The 16,699-nt window shown below is 40.8% G+C and overlaps 1 protein-coding gene across 1 annotated transcript in view; it reads right to left on the bottom strand.

Moving 5' to 3' along the window:
* The window catches only part of L3MBTL2 (L3MBTL histone methyl-lysine binding protein 2), a 1,942,600-nt gene that overhangs the window by 1,023,794 nt on the left and 902,107 nt on the right, over positions 1-16,699 (bottom strand). The window contains exon 8 of the mRNA XM_044087125.1: positions 7,945-8,024. Within this exon, the coding sequence (XP_043943060.1) occupies positions 7,945-8,024 (80 nt within the window). The remainder of the gene's footprint in view (positions 1-7,944; positions 8,025-16,699) is intronic.

The raw sequence follows: 16,699 nt of genomic DNA, 5'->3' as shown, positions 1-16,699 counted from the left end.
GAGCTTCTGAGCTTGCAAGCATTTTCTGTTTTAACTGAGCCATTAAATATTGTTGGTACTTAAACATGTGAAACTGGCAATTTAAAGCCCTTACTGCTAAAGCTGCAGAAGTGTAAACTTTCTTTCCCAATTTATCCAAAGCTCTAGAATCTCTGTCAGAGGGTACTGGATTTTTTGCAATAGAAGCCTTAACCCCTTTTGGACCCTGGGAAATAGTTTCTGGATCAGCAGAAGGGTTTTTATAAAGAAACTTGTGAGAGTCAGGGACTCTAATAATACCTATCTGGTTTGGCTGACGCAGGGGGCAAAGAATCAGGAGATAAGCTGGATTCAGAGAACACATCATCCACAATATCTAGTACAGGCGGAATAGCCAGGGGCCTGTGCTGAGGCAATAAAAGGAAATCCCTGAGCCTTTTCTTGGATTCTGAATAATCCTGACTTTCCCAATGGAAATGCTCCCTCATGGTATGTAAAGTTTCCCCAAAAGAATAATCTTCAGGAGGAGAGGTTGAAGGGATAGATTCTTCAGCATCAGAGTCCTCATAGAGGGGTAGAGAGTATCCCTGGTCTGAAGAGGAATCAGAGGAAATGGAAACCTGATCAGAGGAATCATAATCAGTATCCTGCCTAGGCCTTTTCTCAGGAGGGGGATGGGAACCCCTGATTAGAGTAATGAGGTCTTCGGCCATTTTAAGCATCTGTTTCTTAGGCATGGAGGACTGTCCAGGAGAATGCTGTACTTGCTTCTTTGTCTTTAATGGTACTTTTGTCTTGGCTGTTGCTTTAATGGTAAGTTGTGAAGGTCTGAAATCACCCTCAGAAGCCGATGCCTGCTCAGCGGCTCCGGACCCATCTGAGGGATTAGTTTCTGTAGGCCCAATACCTTCAGTTTCCAGAGGCCTAGTTGTCCCCACGTGGGAGTCGGAGGCGGCCTTTGGCTCTGAGGTACCGGGAGTCAGGGGCTGCGAAACCGCCTCACTGAGAACCGGCGACTGTGTTTATCCTTGCCTTTGCGTTTTTTTCGGAATTTCGGTCGGTTGATCCGACGGCATAGTATAATTGAACCTCCAGCCAAAGTAGTGCAAAGCAAAATCAAAACGTCTTTTTATAGTGCGTTTGTTAAATCTAGCACAAAACCGACAACTAGTGACGTCGTGATCAGGACCTAGGCATGGAATACAGTAAGAGTGGAAGTCCTTATGAGGTATTTGCTTCCCATAAGAAATACAATTATTAACTTTTTCTGACATCTGTCTGAGGCAAGAAAAAAGTTTCCCCAATGGGGTACTTAGCTTTATTAAAGACTTCGTATCTGAAATTCGACTTCGAAAATCTCAGGAGTAGGCCGACCGGCACTTGCGAACTGCTTCTGCTTCGGGCACCGCGCGGCAAGAAAGACTGAAGAAAATGGCTTCGGATGCATCTTGTATACCCCTGGCGTACTGATGTCAGGGAAGAAGCAAACGCAACCGACGCCAGACCAAGACTTTGGAACTTTGGCTGACTGTGGGACCGCCTGACGGCAGGATAACCCAAGTGTAATGACTGCAGCAGTGTAACACGAACATCCATGGCCTCAAGCTAAATGCCAAAATGTGCATAGTCATCCCCTTTGGAAAAAACAAAGTACCCACAAATGACCACATAGGTGGTAGCCCCCTAAATACGGATGTAAAAAGGGATCTGGGGACCCAAGTAGACAGTAATCTCCTTTGATAATCACACTGCCAAAGTGATTAGAAAATCCTTCTATGTGGCCCACCTAATCACAAAAGGGTTTTCATCCAGATCAAAAGAGGTCATTGTGCCACTCTACGCATCAGTCAGACTGACTAGATTACAATGCCCCATTTGGGATGCACCTTACAAGACACCTGCAACAGCTGGAAAGACTACAGAAGTACCTCACCAAGAGGATCACTGGCCTCAAACAGATGCCCAATGCAGCTCGACTGAAGAAACTCCAGCTGTACTCGGTCGCATACCGCCTACTCAGAGGTGATCTCTGCCTGACATACAAGGCCATGCCCAACCCAGAACTGATGGACATGCTCCACCTAAAGAAAACCATATCCCCCTCGAGCCACACGCTCTAGGGATCTAAACTTCACCACAACAATAAATAGGACATGCTGGAAGGATAGATTCCAGTACCAGAGGCTTCCCATGCTCTGGAACAAGATTCCAATCTACATTAGGCAGAGCTCCTCACTAACACTCTTCAAGAGAAACCTTGATGAGTGGATGGGAAACAAAGTTTACCCCGAGGATCACTTCAGTGGCTCTGCTGGACAGAGGCACAGGGAACTAATCTAAGGGAGCGGCAAAAACCAACACACACTGGCTAGGCTTATAAATGCCTTTGGGCAGATAGCCTAGTACCTACCTCTGAACCTACTGACAAAGAAAATAAGGGACTCAAAAATTCAAAGATATAATTGGTATGTTAGTCAAGAAAAGCTGGCTCTATTTGTCGATATTTTATACCTGACAAAACCAGAAAGAGACATTACTGTCATGTAACATTTTGAGACAGTTTCAAATCTTTTCAGAATACAAAATTAATGAAGCTAAAACAAGGGCAACAGCAATAAATTATGTACCCACATATGAACTGGTTCAGCAATATCCATATTTATGGTGACATGATAAAATGAAGTATTTAGGAGTATGGATTAAATAATATTCTGGTGTGGCAGCTAAGGATATGCGGGAATAAACTAACCAAAAGATAATACAAAAACTGAGAAAATGGAAGCTTTGTTATATGGATATGGATAGTAAGATACAAGCAGTTAAAATGTTTCTAGCCTCATTACTCTATTACACAGGTCAGGAATATTTTAATCAACCAGAGGCAAAGCTGTGGACAGCAATTAATAAAGAGCTGGAGGACTTTATCTGGGAGGGGAAGATGGCAAGAATCAAGTGGGATAAAGATGATTCTTCAGTAGAACAGGGTGGATTGAAATTATACACAGTGCAAGCAGAAAACTATAATTCAAAGTGGAAAGGGATGATGATGAAATGGGAAAAGCTCAAGAAACAAGGAGAGAATGGGATTTTGGATGCAGGCCTTTAAGGAGAACAACAATAACCATAAAGAATATTATATCTGTGAAGTAGCAGAAAGCATCCTAACAGCTAAGACAACACAAGAATGGAAAAAAGATTCTGCCAATAGGGATGACTGCAATTAGTGATATAGCCAATAGGCAAGAAGGGCTGGAATACATTGGAGAAAACTGGCAAAGGAACCAAGATATTAGGAGAAAATAACTAAAGAGGAAAAGATGATAAAATGGGAAGACACCAAGAATTTATTTGGACTGCAGGTTAAAGATTGCCTTCCCTATCAAGGATGGATATCATAAGTACAGGCAAGGAGACAGAAATGGGGGGGGGTCCTAAACAAAATACCAGCACTGATGGAGGTTTTAGTAGAATCTTGTCATTTGTTAACCGGTTTAGTCCAACTGAGCCAATGGCCCGTTTTCAGTGGAGAACCGAGGAGAAAAGCTCCAACTTACAAAACAAGATAATGCAGTTTGTGAAACTATAAAGAAAATATGCATTACATGAAAATAATAAACATTACATAAAATACAAAGTTTTGAATAGACTAGAAGGAATATAAATACTATCTTACATGTGATCTGTAGTACAGACAGAATTAAAAAATATTTACATACTGCTATGGTAAGACATTAGAAAAAGCTTGGAATTAATTAAGAGAATGTAAATAGATGACAGACAAGTTATGGTGGATGTTACTTGTGCCTTCAGGAAGCTTTTGGGTGAAGTGAATATAGAGTCATAAGTTACCAATCTGGAATACAAGCTGCCATTAAAAAAGGAATAAATAGTACAGCATATAAAATATTGCAAGATAATTATAAGAATCAATCACAGGAGGTTAGAAAGCATTGGGAAGAGAGATTGGATAAGCAATTCATAAAGAAACCATGGGAGGATATACGTACACCTCCCAAATATGCAACAAAATCTAGAAGATTCTTGATTTTTTCTTGGAATTATTTACATAGATACTTTTATACTCCAAGTAGACTCCAGAGAATTTTTCCTGAGGTAGAAAGAAAATGTTGGAGGTGTGACTGGGAAGAAAGAAGTAATTGGGAACATATTTTCTGGGAGGGTGGTGAGCTGGCAGACTTGTAAGGATTCCCTGTGGGAATGCACTGTCAGAGATGCTGGGTGTCAAGATTGGCGTGATTAGGGAGATGACTTTTCTGAGCTATGATACAGAATTGGAATTGCCTAGATGTGGTAAGGCCTTGTTATGTCTAATTATGACAGCAGCCAAAAAAGCAATTACTAGAAAATGGAAATAAAAATCTAAACCAATTACACTAGAAGTACTGAATTCAGTAACAGAGATAAAACAACTGGAACTGAGATCTTTAGAAAAGGGTAGGCGCAAACTACATAGGAAAAACGAGAATTGTGGGAGCAACACATACAGGGGAGGAATGAGGTTTAAAAGAAGGTAGGACTTGAATGAACTATGTAATGTTTGACTGAAAATGACTGGGTAGATTATAAGTGATGCATAATGTTTGCAACTGGCAGTGTGTCAGTATAGTTTGCGATGTAAAATGCTTGCAACTAGGATTGTGTCAGAGTGGCTCGTTTTCATTTATATAAACGTGTGATTGCCTATGTCATAAGTGATGGTTTAATAAAGATGTTTAAAAAAGGACAGGAACTGAATAATTTATGTAATGCTGTTTAGCTAATATTACACATAGCAATATATATGAAGTACAACGCTTGTAAACATGAAGCTGTTAATACAGTTTGATAACTTTTATATAAATGTAAACTTGCCTATATCACAAGTGATAATTCTATAAAGGTGTTTAAAAATTTAAAAGCACGTCATACTGTTTTGACCAGCCTTGAGGAGTGCTTATCCTTTATGTAGACAGACAAATACATCTCTGCCTTTTGTTCCTTCATGTTCAGTGGGCGGTCTCTGAATGTAATGTATGAAAGGCCTTATTAGCCATGCACTGCCAGAGTGCTTTCCATGGCTTTGAACCATGTTTCAGTAACTGCACAAACATCTCCAGGGTGAGGAGAGATTCTAGGGAGTGCAGCTTCTTGCTGAGACTCCTAGCATTGAGTTCTAACACCTTCAGCTTGTCCTGAGTAGCGTTTGCTGTGTTGGAAGGTTTGTCTCTTTTGGCAATGCCTAAAAAGACACTATAGGGGTGGATAATGTTTTGGCCAATATCCAAAAGCCTAGAGGTGACAGGTGAATACCATCACTGGCAAAGCAGCATGGCCTGGCAACCATATCCTCCCAGGCTAACAAGTACTGGACCCATTTGGAATGACACCAGTAGCCAAGCCAATTGTTAAAGTTGATCATTTTCTGTTAGTATTGTGTCATCATCCTTGGAAATGAAGTATGCTGCTCAGTGTTAGGCTCATACCTGCCTGTGGTACATACTTTGAGTGATCAATCATGTCTCTTTTCATATAGTCCAAGAAGGTATGTCGCAGCTCATTCACAACCACATGGACTATGACTGAGGCATACTGCTAACTTAGGGGGCAAGTGACTTGAGTGCTTCTGTGATATAGCAGATCTTGGCCCCTGACAGGCAACTAACAACCTTCTCCTTATCCAGCCTGACAAGAGGGACATCAGTGTGTCTCACAATGGAGTCTCCTATGACCAGAATATTGGTACGTGGAGGGTTTTGTCTTATTGGCTTGATAGCTTAGAGACAATGAGATGTGGGCGTGTGTGTGTTGTGATGGGACTTGTCTTGTTTGTGTGCATGCAGAGTTTCGGAGGACTGCATCCGAGAGGCCTTTGAGGTTTGGGCAAGTTACATGTGAGCACCTCTACATATGTGGGTCTACGTGTGTGGTACTTTGTGGGTGTGGGGTGTGAGAGTCAGACAACTTCTTTGTAGATTTTCTCCAAAATGTTCCCAAATACATATTTCTTCTCCATTACACTTCCAACATTTGCAATTATACCAAGGAAAAATGTTTTGGAGTCTGCTTGGAGTAAAAAATACCTATGAAAACACTTCAAAGCAAAGATCCTAAATATATGAGACTTCGTTGTATATTTGGGAGCCATGCATACATCCTTCCATCATTTCTTTGAGAATTGCTTATCCAATTTCTCTTTCTAATCCTTTCTAACCTCCTCAGATGGATTCCTATAGTTATCATGCAATATGTTATATGCCCTAATAATCTTCCCTTTTTTCACAGCAGTTTCTTTTCTAGATTCTACTATAAACTCTACCAGTGCTGATCTTTGGATCAAGATCCTCCTACTCATTTCTCTTTGCTTATACTCCAATAATGACCCGGCAGGTAAATCTCTAGCCTGCAGTCCAAACTAATTCTTGCCCTCTTCCCATTCTAATACCATTCCCTCTCTAATTATTTGCTCCCAATAACTTTGTTCATTTGCCATTTTTCTCCAGTAAATTGTAGCCCCCCCCATCTTGTCTATCCTCCGTATCCCTAACTGCAATTATTCCTATTAGCAGAATCGCTCATCTCCATTCCCTTAGTGGCTTAGTTTTTAGAATACTTAACACTTATGAATATATTTTGTATGCTTATTGTTATTCGCCCTAAGGATCTGCATCCAAAAACCCAGTCTCTGCTTTTTTGCTTCCTTCTTGAGCTTCCCCTATTATTAAACATGTAAAATGTGACTTGCAGTCTGTTCATTACAGTCAGCCTGTAGAATTAAGTTTTTGTTATTCTGGGGAGTTGGAAAAAGCATTGTTACATATCTAGCTAAAAGAAACTCAATGTCAGTGCGGAGTCACAGTTTTGGAAACACAGGTGATCAAACTTTCTCTGCTTTAGACTCAAGACACAATGCTTTAGATACACATCTCTGAGCATGTTTGTCACTCACTTTAGTGGAACAGACAACAGAATCATAAATTCATACAACGTGGTTGCTCAGACCTAACAATGAGCTAAAGCAGATGCCTCAACTACAGCTGATTATCACGCAACATACACAAACATACATATATATTTATACTACACACACCTACATACAAATATATACATCTACACACATATGTACAAATACACACACAAATGGAAGGAGAATGAGAACAAACTATGAAGACATATCTATATGTGCTCGCGCGCACACACTGATTTTAAATTACACACCATTATTGTATTGCACTTTTGCAAAAAAAAAAAACTTAAATGCCATGATGGTACAAAGAAATACAGAACTGTTCATTCAGTTAACCTGACAGTACAAACATCCTGTTATTTTATCTATTTACTTATTTATTTTAACATCACCACCATCTCAGAACTTGCCCAATGGCTCCTCTTCTTGCACTTCAGCTCATTCTATCTTGATAGAGGGCAAGAATGTGGTATATTAGCAGTGGACAAGAGGCCTATGGTCCACTTGTTCTCACTTGAGGAGCCTTATAAGTTCAACTGTTCCCCTAAAAGGTGAAAGGCCAGTGTTAGGAAGCAGGCCAGAGGCTGGTCACTTACTGGCTCTGACCTATCCCACATTGCAGCTATAAGCACTCTAGAATAGCTGCTTGACAGGGAAAGGCACAAGCACCTCCACACATGCTTATCTTCCCAACTCAGTAACCCATTCACACACTGCATGACAGTGAAAACATGCTGACTTCCATCATGCGTGATCACTCACCCAGTGGTAGGTTTTACTAAAGCATAGGCCAAGCAACCTCCCTCCTTCCTAGGATGAGTGCACTGGTGTCATCCTACCTTGCCTGGGCCCTCCTGCACACAATGGTAAGTGGTAGCTTATCTGGGTCATAATTAAGTCTTCGGCCATCTGTGTCATAGAACCAGATTAAAAGTCCTGCAAGTTCTGATGCAAAATACCACCCAACCCCCTTTAGTTATCTTAGAGGTTAAAAAGCTTACTTTTTTGAATAGGTAAGGAACAGCATCACAGTAGATTTTCCGAAAGGTAGGATGGATACCCAAATCACTTCTTCGGTCATCTACAAAAATGAAGAAAGAATAGTCAAAGAAAACACTCAAAGTCTAGTTGTATGTGTAAAGTACTGAACACCACAGCTGATACTTTTAAAACAGTTAGATTTCTACAGCTGGATCCCAAAACAAACATCAGAATACTGTCTCCTCCCTTAATAGCCAGAAACCAAAGCAGTCAAAATACTCAACCTCCCTCCTGCCTCCCCAACTTGAGTTGTGCCTCACTGCAAGTTGTGTGTACTAAAAACATTTAACTTAAAACTAGTTTAAACTGTTTCATTTCTTTTTTTTTTGTAAACATCTTTACTGAATCACTTAAAAGATGCAGGCAAACACATTTATAGAAAATAAATCATGTTAACATGTTCATAATTACAAACATTAAAAGTCACAAACTTGTTTTTATGCAATCATCAGTCCAACAGTGCATGCATTTCTCAATTCCTGCATTCCCTTAGAACTCACTCCTCTCCCAGAACATTATTCTGCATGTACTGTTACCACAATTTCCATTTTTATATGTAGTTTGCTTCTATCCTTTTATAAAGATCCCACATCCAGCTCTCATCTCTTGCAACATTCTCTACTTCAAATACAGTTGGTTTAGATTTTGACTTCCATTTTCTAGTAATTGCTTTCTTGGCAGCTACTAGAATTAACCTTAACAAGGACTTGCTATGTCTAGGCAATTCAGATCCCATATCCCAGCTCAAAAAGTAACTTCCTTAGTTATACCCATCTGCTCATCTAATATTTTTGACAGAGTATTCTGTAAGGAATTTTCTGTCTGCCAACTCATTACACTCCCAAAACACATGTGCCCAGTCACCTCTTTCCTATACATCACACATCCAACACCTGCCATCCACCTGATGAAAATTCTTTGGAGACTTCAAACACTTCCAAGCATAAATCCTAAATTTCTAGACTTTGCTGCATATTTTGGGAGCCATACATAGTCTTCTCATTGTTTCCTTGTGAACAGCCCCTCCAAACTCTCTTCTCAAGACTTCCAATCTTCTCCAATTGACTCCTGCAATTACCATGCAGTATTCGGTGTTTGATTCTCAGCTAAAGCATCTTCTGTGTGGAGACATGCGTGAATGGGCGTACCTTCATTGAAGGTTGTGTCAGGGCCGGCAACTCGGCATGTAAAAATCTACTGCCAATCATTAGCGGACCGGAGTTCCACTGTGGCGACCCCTAACCGGGAAAAGCCGAAAGAAAACAACAACATTCTGTGCCCTACTATCTATCCCTTTTTAACAGCAGCTTCTGTTCTAGATTCAACTAAAAACTATGCCAGAGCAAGCATTTCATTTAGGATCATAGGCAAGTACTAAGCTAGCTGCCCTTGCAGGCCATTTTAAGCCTAGCCAATTGCTCTTCAAAGGTGAGAATCAAACCCCACACACCTTGTGTCTGTGTGGTAAACACCTTAACTATTATACTGATCCCCTCCCCTATCCCTTTCAATTTTTCGATACTCTGATATCAGTCCCTGATAGGAAAGGTGATCTTTAGCCTGCAATCCAAATACCTTCTTGGCCCATTCCCATTCTACTACCTTTCCCTTACTAGTTATTTGCTCCCGATACCTTGGTTGCTTTGTCAGTTTCTCCAATAAATTACAGACTCCTCTTGCCTATTTTCTGTACCTCTAATTGCAGTCAACCTATCAGCAGAATCTCTATTCTCACACTGGCTTAGTTCTCAGAATACTTTCTTCTACTTTATGAAAGTAATACTCTGTATGGCAGCTGTTATTCTCCTTAATGATCTTAATCTAAAATCTCAGTATCTCCTTATTTCTTGAAGCCACCCTTTCATAATCATCCCTTTACACTCTGAATTACAGTTTTGTCATAGTTGTGTTATGTATATCATCCTTACCTGTTTAACTCTAAAATAACCCTTCAAATTAGGTAATCCTAAACCACCTTGTTCTATTGGAAGGATCAACTCATCCCACTTGACCATTGCCCTCTTACCCTCCCAGATAAAATCCTTCAACTCTTTATAAATTACTGTCCACAATTCTCCTATGGTTGATAAAAACAGACTGGCTTGTATATAAAACTAAAGGGACTAAAACATTTTCCCTACTTATATCTTGTTATCAATATGAGCTTCCGAGTTTCTCATTTTTTAAATTACCTTTTTTTTAGTCTCTTCCCATATACCCTTAGCTGCCATAACAGAATACTTTTACACCCATACTACTAGATACCTCATTTTAGAGTGTACCCTTCAGATAAAGAAATTGCTGAACCAATTCATGTGTTGGTACATAGTTTTCATCTTCATTAATTTTACATTCTGAAAAAACTTGAAACGGTCTCAGAATGTTCCACAACCCTGAAATGTCCTTTCCTGGTTCTGTTAGGTACAAAATAATATCATCTGCAAATAAAGCCAAGTTTTCTTGATCATCACACCAATTATTATCCTTGAATTTCTGAGGCCCTTACTTTCTTTACAAATGGCTCTAAATATAATGCAAACAACAAAGGGGGATGAGCACAGCCCTGCTCGGTTCCTCTGTTCAGACAACTCGTCAGAGAGGAACTCTCACACTTAAATGTTTCGCTCCAATTCCTCATACATCCTACCAATTCACCTATTATTGAATTATGGAATGCAAATTTTTCCATTACTCACTCATAAAATCCCAGCTTACTCTGCTGAATGCATCCTCTTGAACAAGACTCACCAACAGCAGTATTATTTTACATTTTGATTCCCTCTGGATCATCATTGCCCTATTAATGTGGTCAAATATTTGGATCCCCTCCACAAAACTACACTGACCATCCATCAACTTTGGCAACACCTTTGCCATTCTCCTAAGCATTACAGACAAACACCCTGTAATCCCCTGTTCAAAACTGAAATGAGCCTACATGAAGCTGGATCTGATGGGTCTTCTCCATCCCTAGTTATTACAAACACCACAGCCTTCTTCCAGGATGTTGGTGATTCCCCTCCTTTGAAAATATTGTCAAAAATATTCCAGATCTTTATCAACCGCTTCTTCAAGCTTCCAGACTTCCTTAGGAATACCACCTGTGCTTGGAGACTTTCCAGCAGATTGATTATACCTCATCTTCTCCTATCTTAACCGTTAATTGTTGAGCCTCATCTACCTCTAACTTTGACATACTTAAGTCTTCCATAAATATTTCCATTTGTACTTTTTCTTGATTTCCACATGCCTCTGCTTTATACAGATTTTAATAACATTTCCAAAATATCTCCAACACCTCTACAGTTTTTTTGTAGGCTCCCTACGTTTGGCAGCAACCCTTTCTATTTTATGTTTTGCCTAAATCATCATGCTGAGAGTTCTGTGCTCTGGAGTTAATCACCAAAAACAGTTGCTTAATAGTAATCTTTCACAACTCATGCATATTATACATATACTTGTTTTCTCTTTAGCACTCTGCAGTTGTGCCTTCTTCTGTGAGATTCCCCTTATTCTGCAATACTTTAACCTTTGTCAGCCCCTTTAAATAATTTTTGTTACTTCTTAACCATATCTCTTATTTTTATTTCTACCCTATTGTTAAATTCCACTATAACTTCACTAGCTATAACTTCTGATAAAAATGCCTCTTCCCTAATAATTCTCAAATTTCCACTACCCATTCCTTAATTTTTTTTCACTTTTTAACAGTTAGGTGGGGAAGCACCAGTGTCTCAATTTTATTTCATTACCATGCATTTATATCTTAGTTGTTACTGACACATGGTCTGGCATGGTAATTGGATGGGTGTCAAAGCTTTCAGTTAAACTGACATGTTCCTGAGAAATATCATTTCTGTCTATTCCAGCCAAGGTACAGTACATTGGGGAAGAATATGTAAATTCTTTCAGTTCCTGCTATTGAGTTCACATCTTCTATACCAAATAATTTTTTATAAATTTCTTCAACAATCTCCCATCCTTTGTCATATTTTCCCTTCTAAGTCCCCCAGACACATCCTCACTGTACCAAATCAAGTGCCAGTCCCCAACTCTAAGTAATATTCCCTGCTGAAAACTGATTTCTCCCAAAATTTTATTAAGCTCTATAATATCAGTTTTAGGTGGAATATAAATATGTGCCAGTGTAATCCTCCTCCCTTGCCAACAGTCCCTTACTACCACAAACCCACCATTGTTAACTTTTCTCTCTTCTATGACTATTGGTGCTCCTCTAGCAATTAATACAAGTACCCCTGTTCCTTAGTCCCTGACATTCTGCTGAATATTGATCCTGAAATGCTTTCTTTATCAAATTCACATGCTCACTTCTTTCCAAATACGTTTCCTGTAACATTGCCATTTGCACCCTGCATTTCTTAATATAATCCAGTACTTCACCCTTTCTGCATACACCTGTGAGGCAAGAAGTTATTATTCCCACTTATTATGTGACAGCTTTTTTAAATGTCTATTTCCAACTTTTGTTTTACATGCACCCATTAATGTTTGGCAGGTTGATCTCATACAACTGTTTATTGTCATCTCCAGGTGAACACGCGTCACATTTTACGAGACTTTGTTTTAATGGAAAACCTCAAAAGCACCCCCATAAAGTACAGTTTTGTACCTACCATAAATGTAGATGTTCGAAGATCCACATTGCTGCAGTCCTAACACTTGGGGTAGTCCGCTGTCCCAGTCGGCCCGAATACCAAAGTATAAGGCTGACGTCGGTCAAGGCGCATTTGACTGACATCAGGACGTCAGGGTACAAATGCGCATGACCGACGCCATATCCTCAGTCTTTTCTTGCCCCAGATGTCAGAAGACCCTAAAAAGATAAGGCCAAAACCAAAAAACACCAAACACTCCTGTACCTAATATATGTACAATATATACAAATTTACAAAAATAGACCCCTACCCACACAACCACCCCTAAACACAGAGGGGAAGGAGGGAGGGTAAATTGGACTGCAGCAATGTGGATCTTCGAACATCTACATTTATGGTAGGTACAAAACTGTACTATGTTCTTCATCTCACATTGCTGCAGTCCTAACACTTGGGTAGAATCCCAAAGCAGAGGTAAGGGAGGATGGCTAAACTATAATGAAGCAGGAGCTGCCAAAATGCCCTGCAACACAGCAGTGGCAAAACCAGCCCTGGATTTAGAATAGAGAGGAAGGTGGTAATGCTTGGAGAAAGTATGCACTGAACTCCAAGTAGCTGCCTCCAAAATATCCTTAGTTGCCACCCCTTAGAAATGCTGTTGAAGTGGCAGTAGCCCTCGTGGAATGAGGCCTAATCCCAGCTGGAATCTCCTTGCCATGATGGGAATAACAGAATGCAATGCAAAACCCAATCCACTTAGATATAGTTTGTTTTGACACAGGCTTGCCCTGGGAACTCAAAGCAAAAGAAACAAACAACTGCTGAGACTGCCTAAAATCCCTAGTCCTGCTTAAATAATAACGCAACTGCCTGTGTACATCTAAAGTGTGCAAAATCTTTTCCCCCTTATTTTGGGGATCTGCATAAAAAGTAGGCAAATGAATAGTTTGGTTTAAAGCCACACTAGAAACCACCTTAGGCATAAATGAAGGATTAGTACGTAATGATACCCTATCCTTATGAAAAATCAAAAAAGGCTCAACCGCCATAAGGGCCTGCAATTCAGAAACCCTTCTTGCAGAAGTAATGGCCAACAAAAAAGCAGTCTTCCATGACAAGTATTTCAATTCAGCAGTAGCCTCAGGCTCAAAGGTTGTAGAGTAAGTTTCTCCAACACAAAATTGAGGTCCCAAGCAGGAGTAGGAGCTCTACGTGGGGGTCTTATATTCTTTGCCCCTCTAAGAAATTGCTTGAACAAAGGATGAGAAAACAATGGTGGGTCACAATCATAGTGAGCTGAAATTGCTGCAGCATGAATCTTAATGGAAGAGAAAGACAAACCTTTGTCCAATAACTCAGTAAGATATTGAAGAGCCACACTCAAATTAGGCTCAGAAACATCCAAATCCTTTGTTGCACTCCAAAATAAAAATCTCTTCCATTTTTCTGCATACACTTTACGCGTACTAGGTCTTCTGGCTTCCATAATCACATTCAAAACTTGTTGAGGAAGTTGAGACCTGCTGTGGTTCAAAACAGAATATGCCAGGCTGTTAGATGAAGAGAGTGAAGCTTGACATTGAGAAGATGACCGTCCCTCTGAGACAAAAGGTGTGGAATTAAAGGTAAAGGCCATGGAGGCTTCCTTACCAGACTCCTCAGTAATGGGTACCAGTGTTGCCGAGGCCAATCTGGAGCTATCAAAATCATCCTTGGCTTGTCTTGTCTGACCTTTAGGAGTACCTTTGGGAGGAGAGGCAGAGGTGGAAAGGCATACACATGAAGATTTTCCCAACTGAACGAAAGAGCATCCACTTTCCAAGCTGTGTGATGAAACCTTTTCGTGCAAAACTTTGGCAGCTGGTGGTTTAGTGGAGAAGCGAACAGATCTATGTCTGGAGTTCCCCAGGACACTGTCAATTGTCGAAATACATGAAGATCCAGTTTCCACTCATGGGGATCCATGATTTGCCTGCTTAACACATCTGCTAAGGAGTTCTGTGCTCCTGGCAGAAACCTTGCCTGTAGATTTAGCTGCAAGCTGAGCGCAGTCTCCCACAAAATCATTGCTTGCCTGCATAGAGGATAAGAATGTGTTCCCCCTTGCTTGTTGATGTACCACATGACAGTTGTGTTGTCTGTTAGAATCAACACCTGCCCAGGAAGAAGTAACTCCTTGAAAGCCATTAATGCAAACTGGACTGCTAACATCTCCTTCATGTTGATATGTAGATGCTGTAGTCTGGCAGGCCACTTGTCCTGTATCCACTTTCCATTCAGATGAGCTCCCCAAGCTATGTCTGAGGCATCTGTCGTTAGAATCTGACTCGCCTCTGGCCGGGTCACAGAGTCCCTTGTTTAGGTGACATTCCTGAGCCCACCACAAAAATTCCTTTTGAATGCAAGGTATTATTGGAATGACAGTGTCCAAATCCTGGCAGTGCTGTGTCCATACATTTTTTAGATACCATTGCAGCTTCCTCATATGCAGTTTGGCATTGGGAAGCACCAGAATACAAGATGCCATGAACCCTAATGCTTGAAGGACTGTCCTTGCAGTCAGCACGGACTGATGAGATAGTTGATGGAAGTAAAGGGATAGACTCTTTTGTTTGTCCGGGGTTAAAAGGCCATCTGGGCTGCTGTATTCAGTCTCACACCCAGAAAGCACATGTCTTGAGAGGGTACTAGACTGGACTTTATTTCGCTCACAGAATACCCCAGGCATCTTAGCACTGCTATCACATATTCCAGATGCTGAAGAAGCTCGTCCTTGTCTTGAGCCAGAATCAGACAGTCGTCCAAGTAAGGATAGATTTGTATTCCTTTTAGCCTGAAAAAGCTACAACTGGAGCCAGAACTTTTGTGAATACTCTGGGCAGTAGATAAGCCAAAGGGCAATGCAGAGAACTGATAATGTGAATTTCCAGCTCGAAACGCAGATACTTCCTGCAACTGAGTCTGATAGGCACATGAAGGTAAGCCTCCTTGAGATCTAAAGTTACCATCCAGTGATCTTTGCCCAGCAGAGGTAAAAGCTGTTGTAACGTCAACATTTTGAACTTGGGAATGTCCAAATAAGTGTTGAGGATAGACAAATCCAAAATTGGTCTCCACGTGTTCCCCTTTTTGGTACTAGGAACAGGCGAGAATAAAATCCTAGGCCCCTTTCTGGCACAGGAACCGCTGAATGGCCCCTATCTGGAGCAACAGAGAAATTTGCTTGTGAGCCTCTTTTCTTTGTATAGGAGGAATGTCTGGCATGCCTTTGAAAGGAGGCAAGGTATGGAAATAAAACCTGTAACCGTGGTGAATCGATATCCAATACCCATCTGTCTTGGGTAATAACACTCCAATTTTCTTTGAAAAGTGCCAGCCTGCCACGCAAAGGTGCGGCCAGGCGAGAAGGCTCTGGCAGCTGAAAAGGCAAGTCATTGGGTCTGCTTACGAAAGGACTGACCCCTGCCCTCACCAGAAGACTGGGCAGGCGAACTGCCTGTTCTAGGCCTAAAAGAACCTTGAGCTCTGCCCCTACCACGTCTAGATCTACCCCTAGACTGAGAATCATAAGGATAAGTCCACCCCTTAGTAGGCCAATTTCTACTAAACTTTGGAGGCTGAACCTGCAAAAAATCTTTAACAGTCTGCATAGACTTAGCCTTGTCCTCCATTTTCTTTAAAACTGCTTCCACAGGCGCACCAAATAACACATCAGATTGTAAAGGAGCATCTAAAATCCTTGTCTTTACATGCTCAGCTAAATTCTGATCCCACAGCCAGGCGTGCCTGCGAAGAACAGAACCAGTGGCTGCCACCCTCGAAGAGGCCTGTACAGCATCAAAACCACATTGCAAGGAATGCTTACCCACCTGTTCAGAAACATGAACCAAATCCTGCAACTCTTTACACTCAATACCTTCCGCCAGAGCATCCACCTTAGACTTCAATTGTGAAAGGAGATAATTTTGGTATTTCAACATGTGAAACTGGCAATTCAAAGCCCTCATGGCTAAAGTGGAAGAAGTATACACCTTTTTCCCCATCTATCCAAAGCCCTTGCCTCTTTATCAGAAGGAACAGGATTTTTAACAACAGAAGC

Source organism: Protopterus annectens, chromosome 1.part1, assembly GCF_019279795.1.
Source record: "Protopterus annectens isolate FY-2018-M chromosome 1.part1, PAN1.0, whole genome shotgun sequence".
Lineage (NCBI taxonomy): Eukaryota > Metazoa > Chordata > Ceratodontiformes > Protopteridae > Protopterus > Protopterus annectens.
This window is presented reverse-complemented; position numbering and strand designations above follow the sequence as displayed.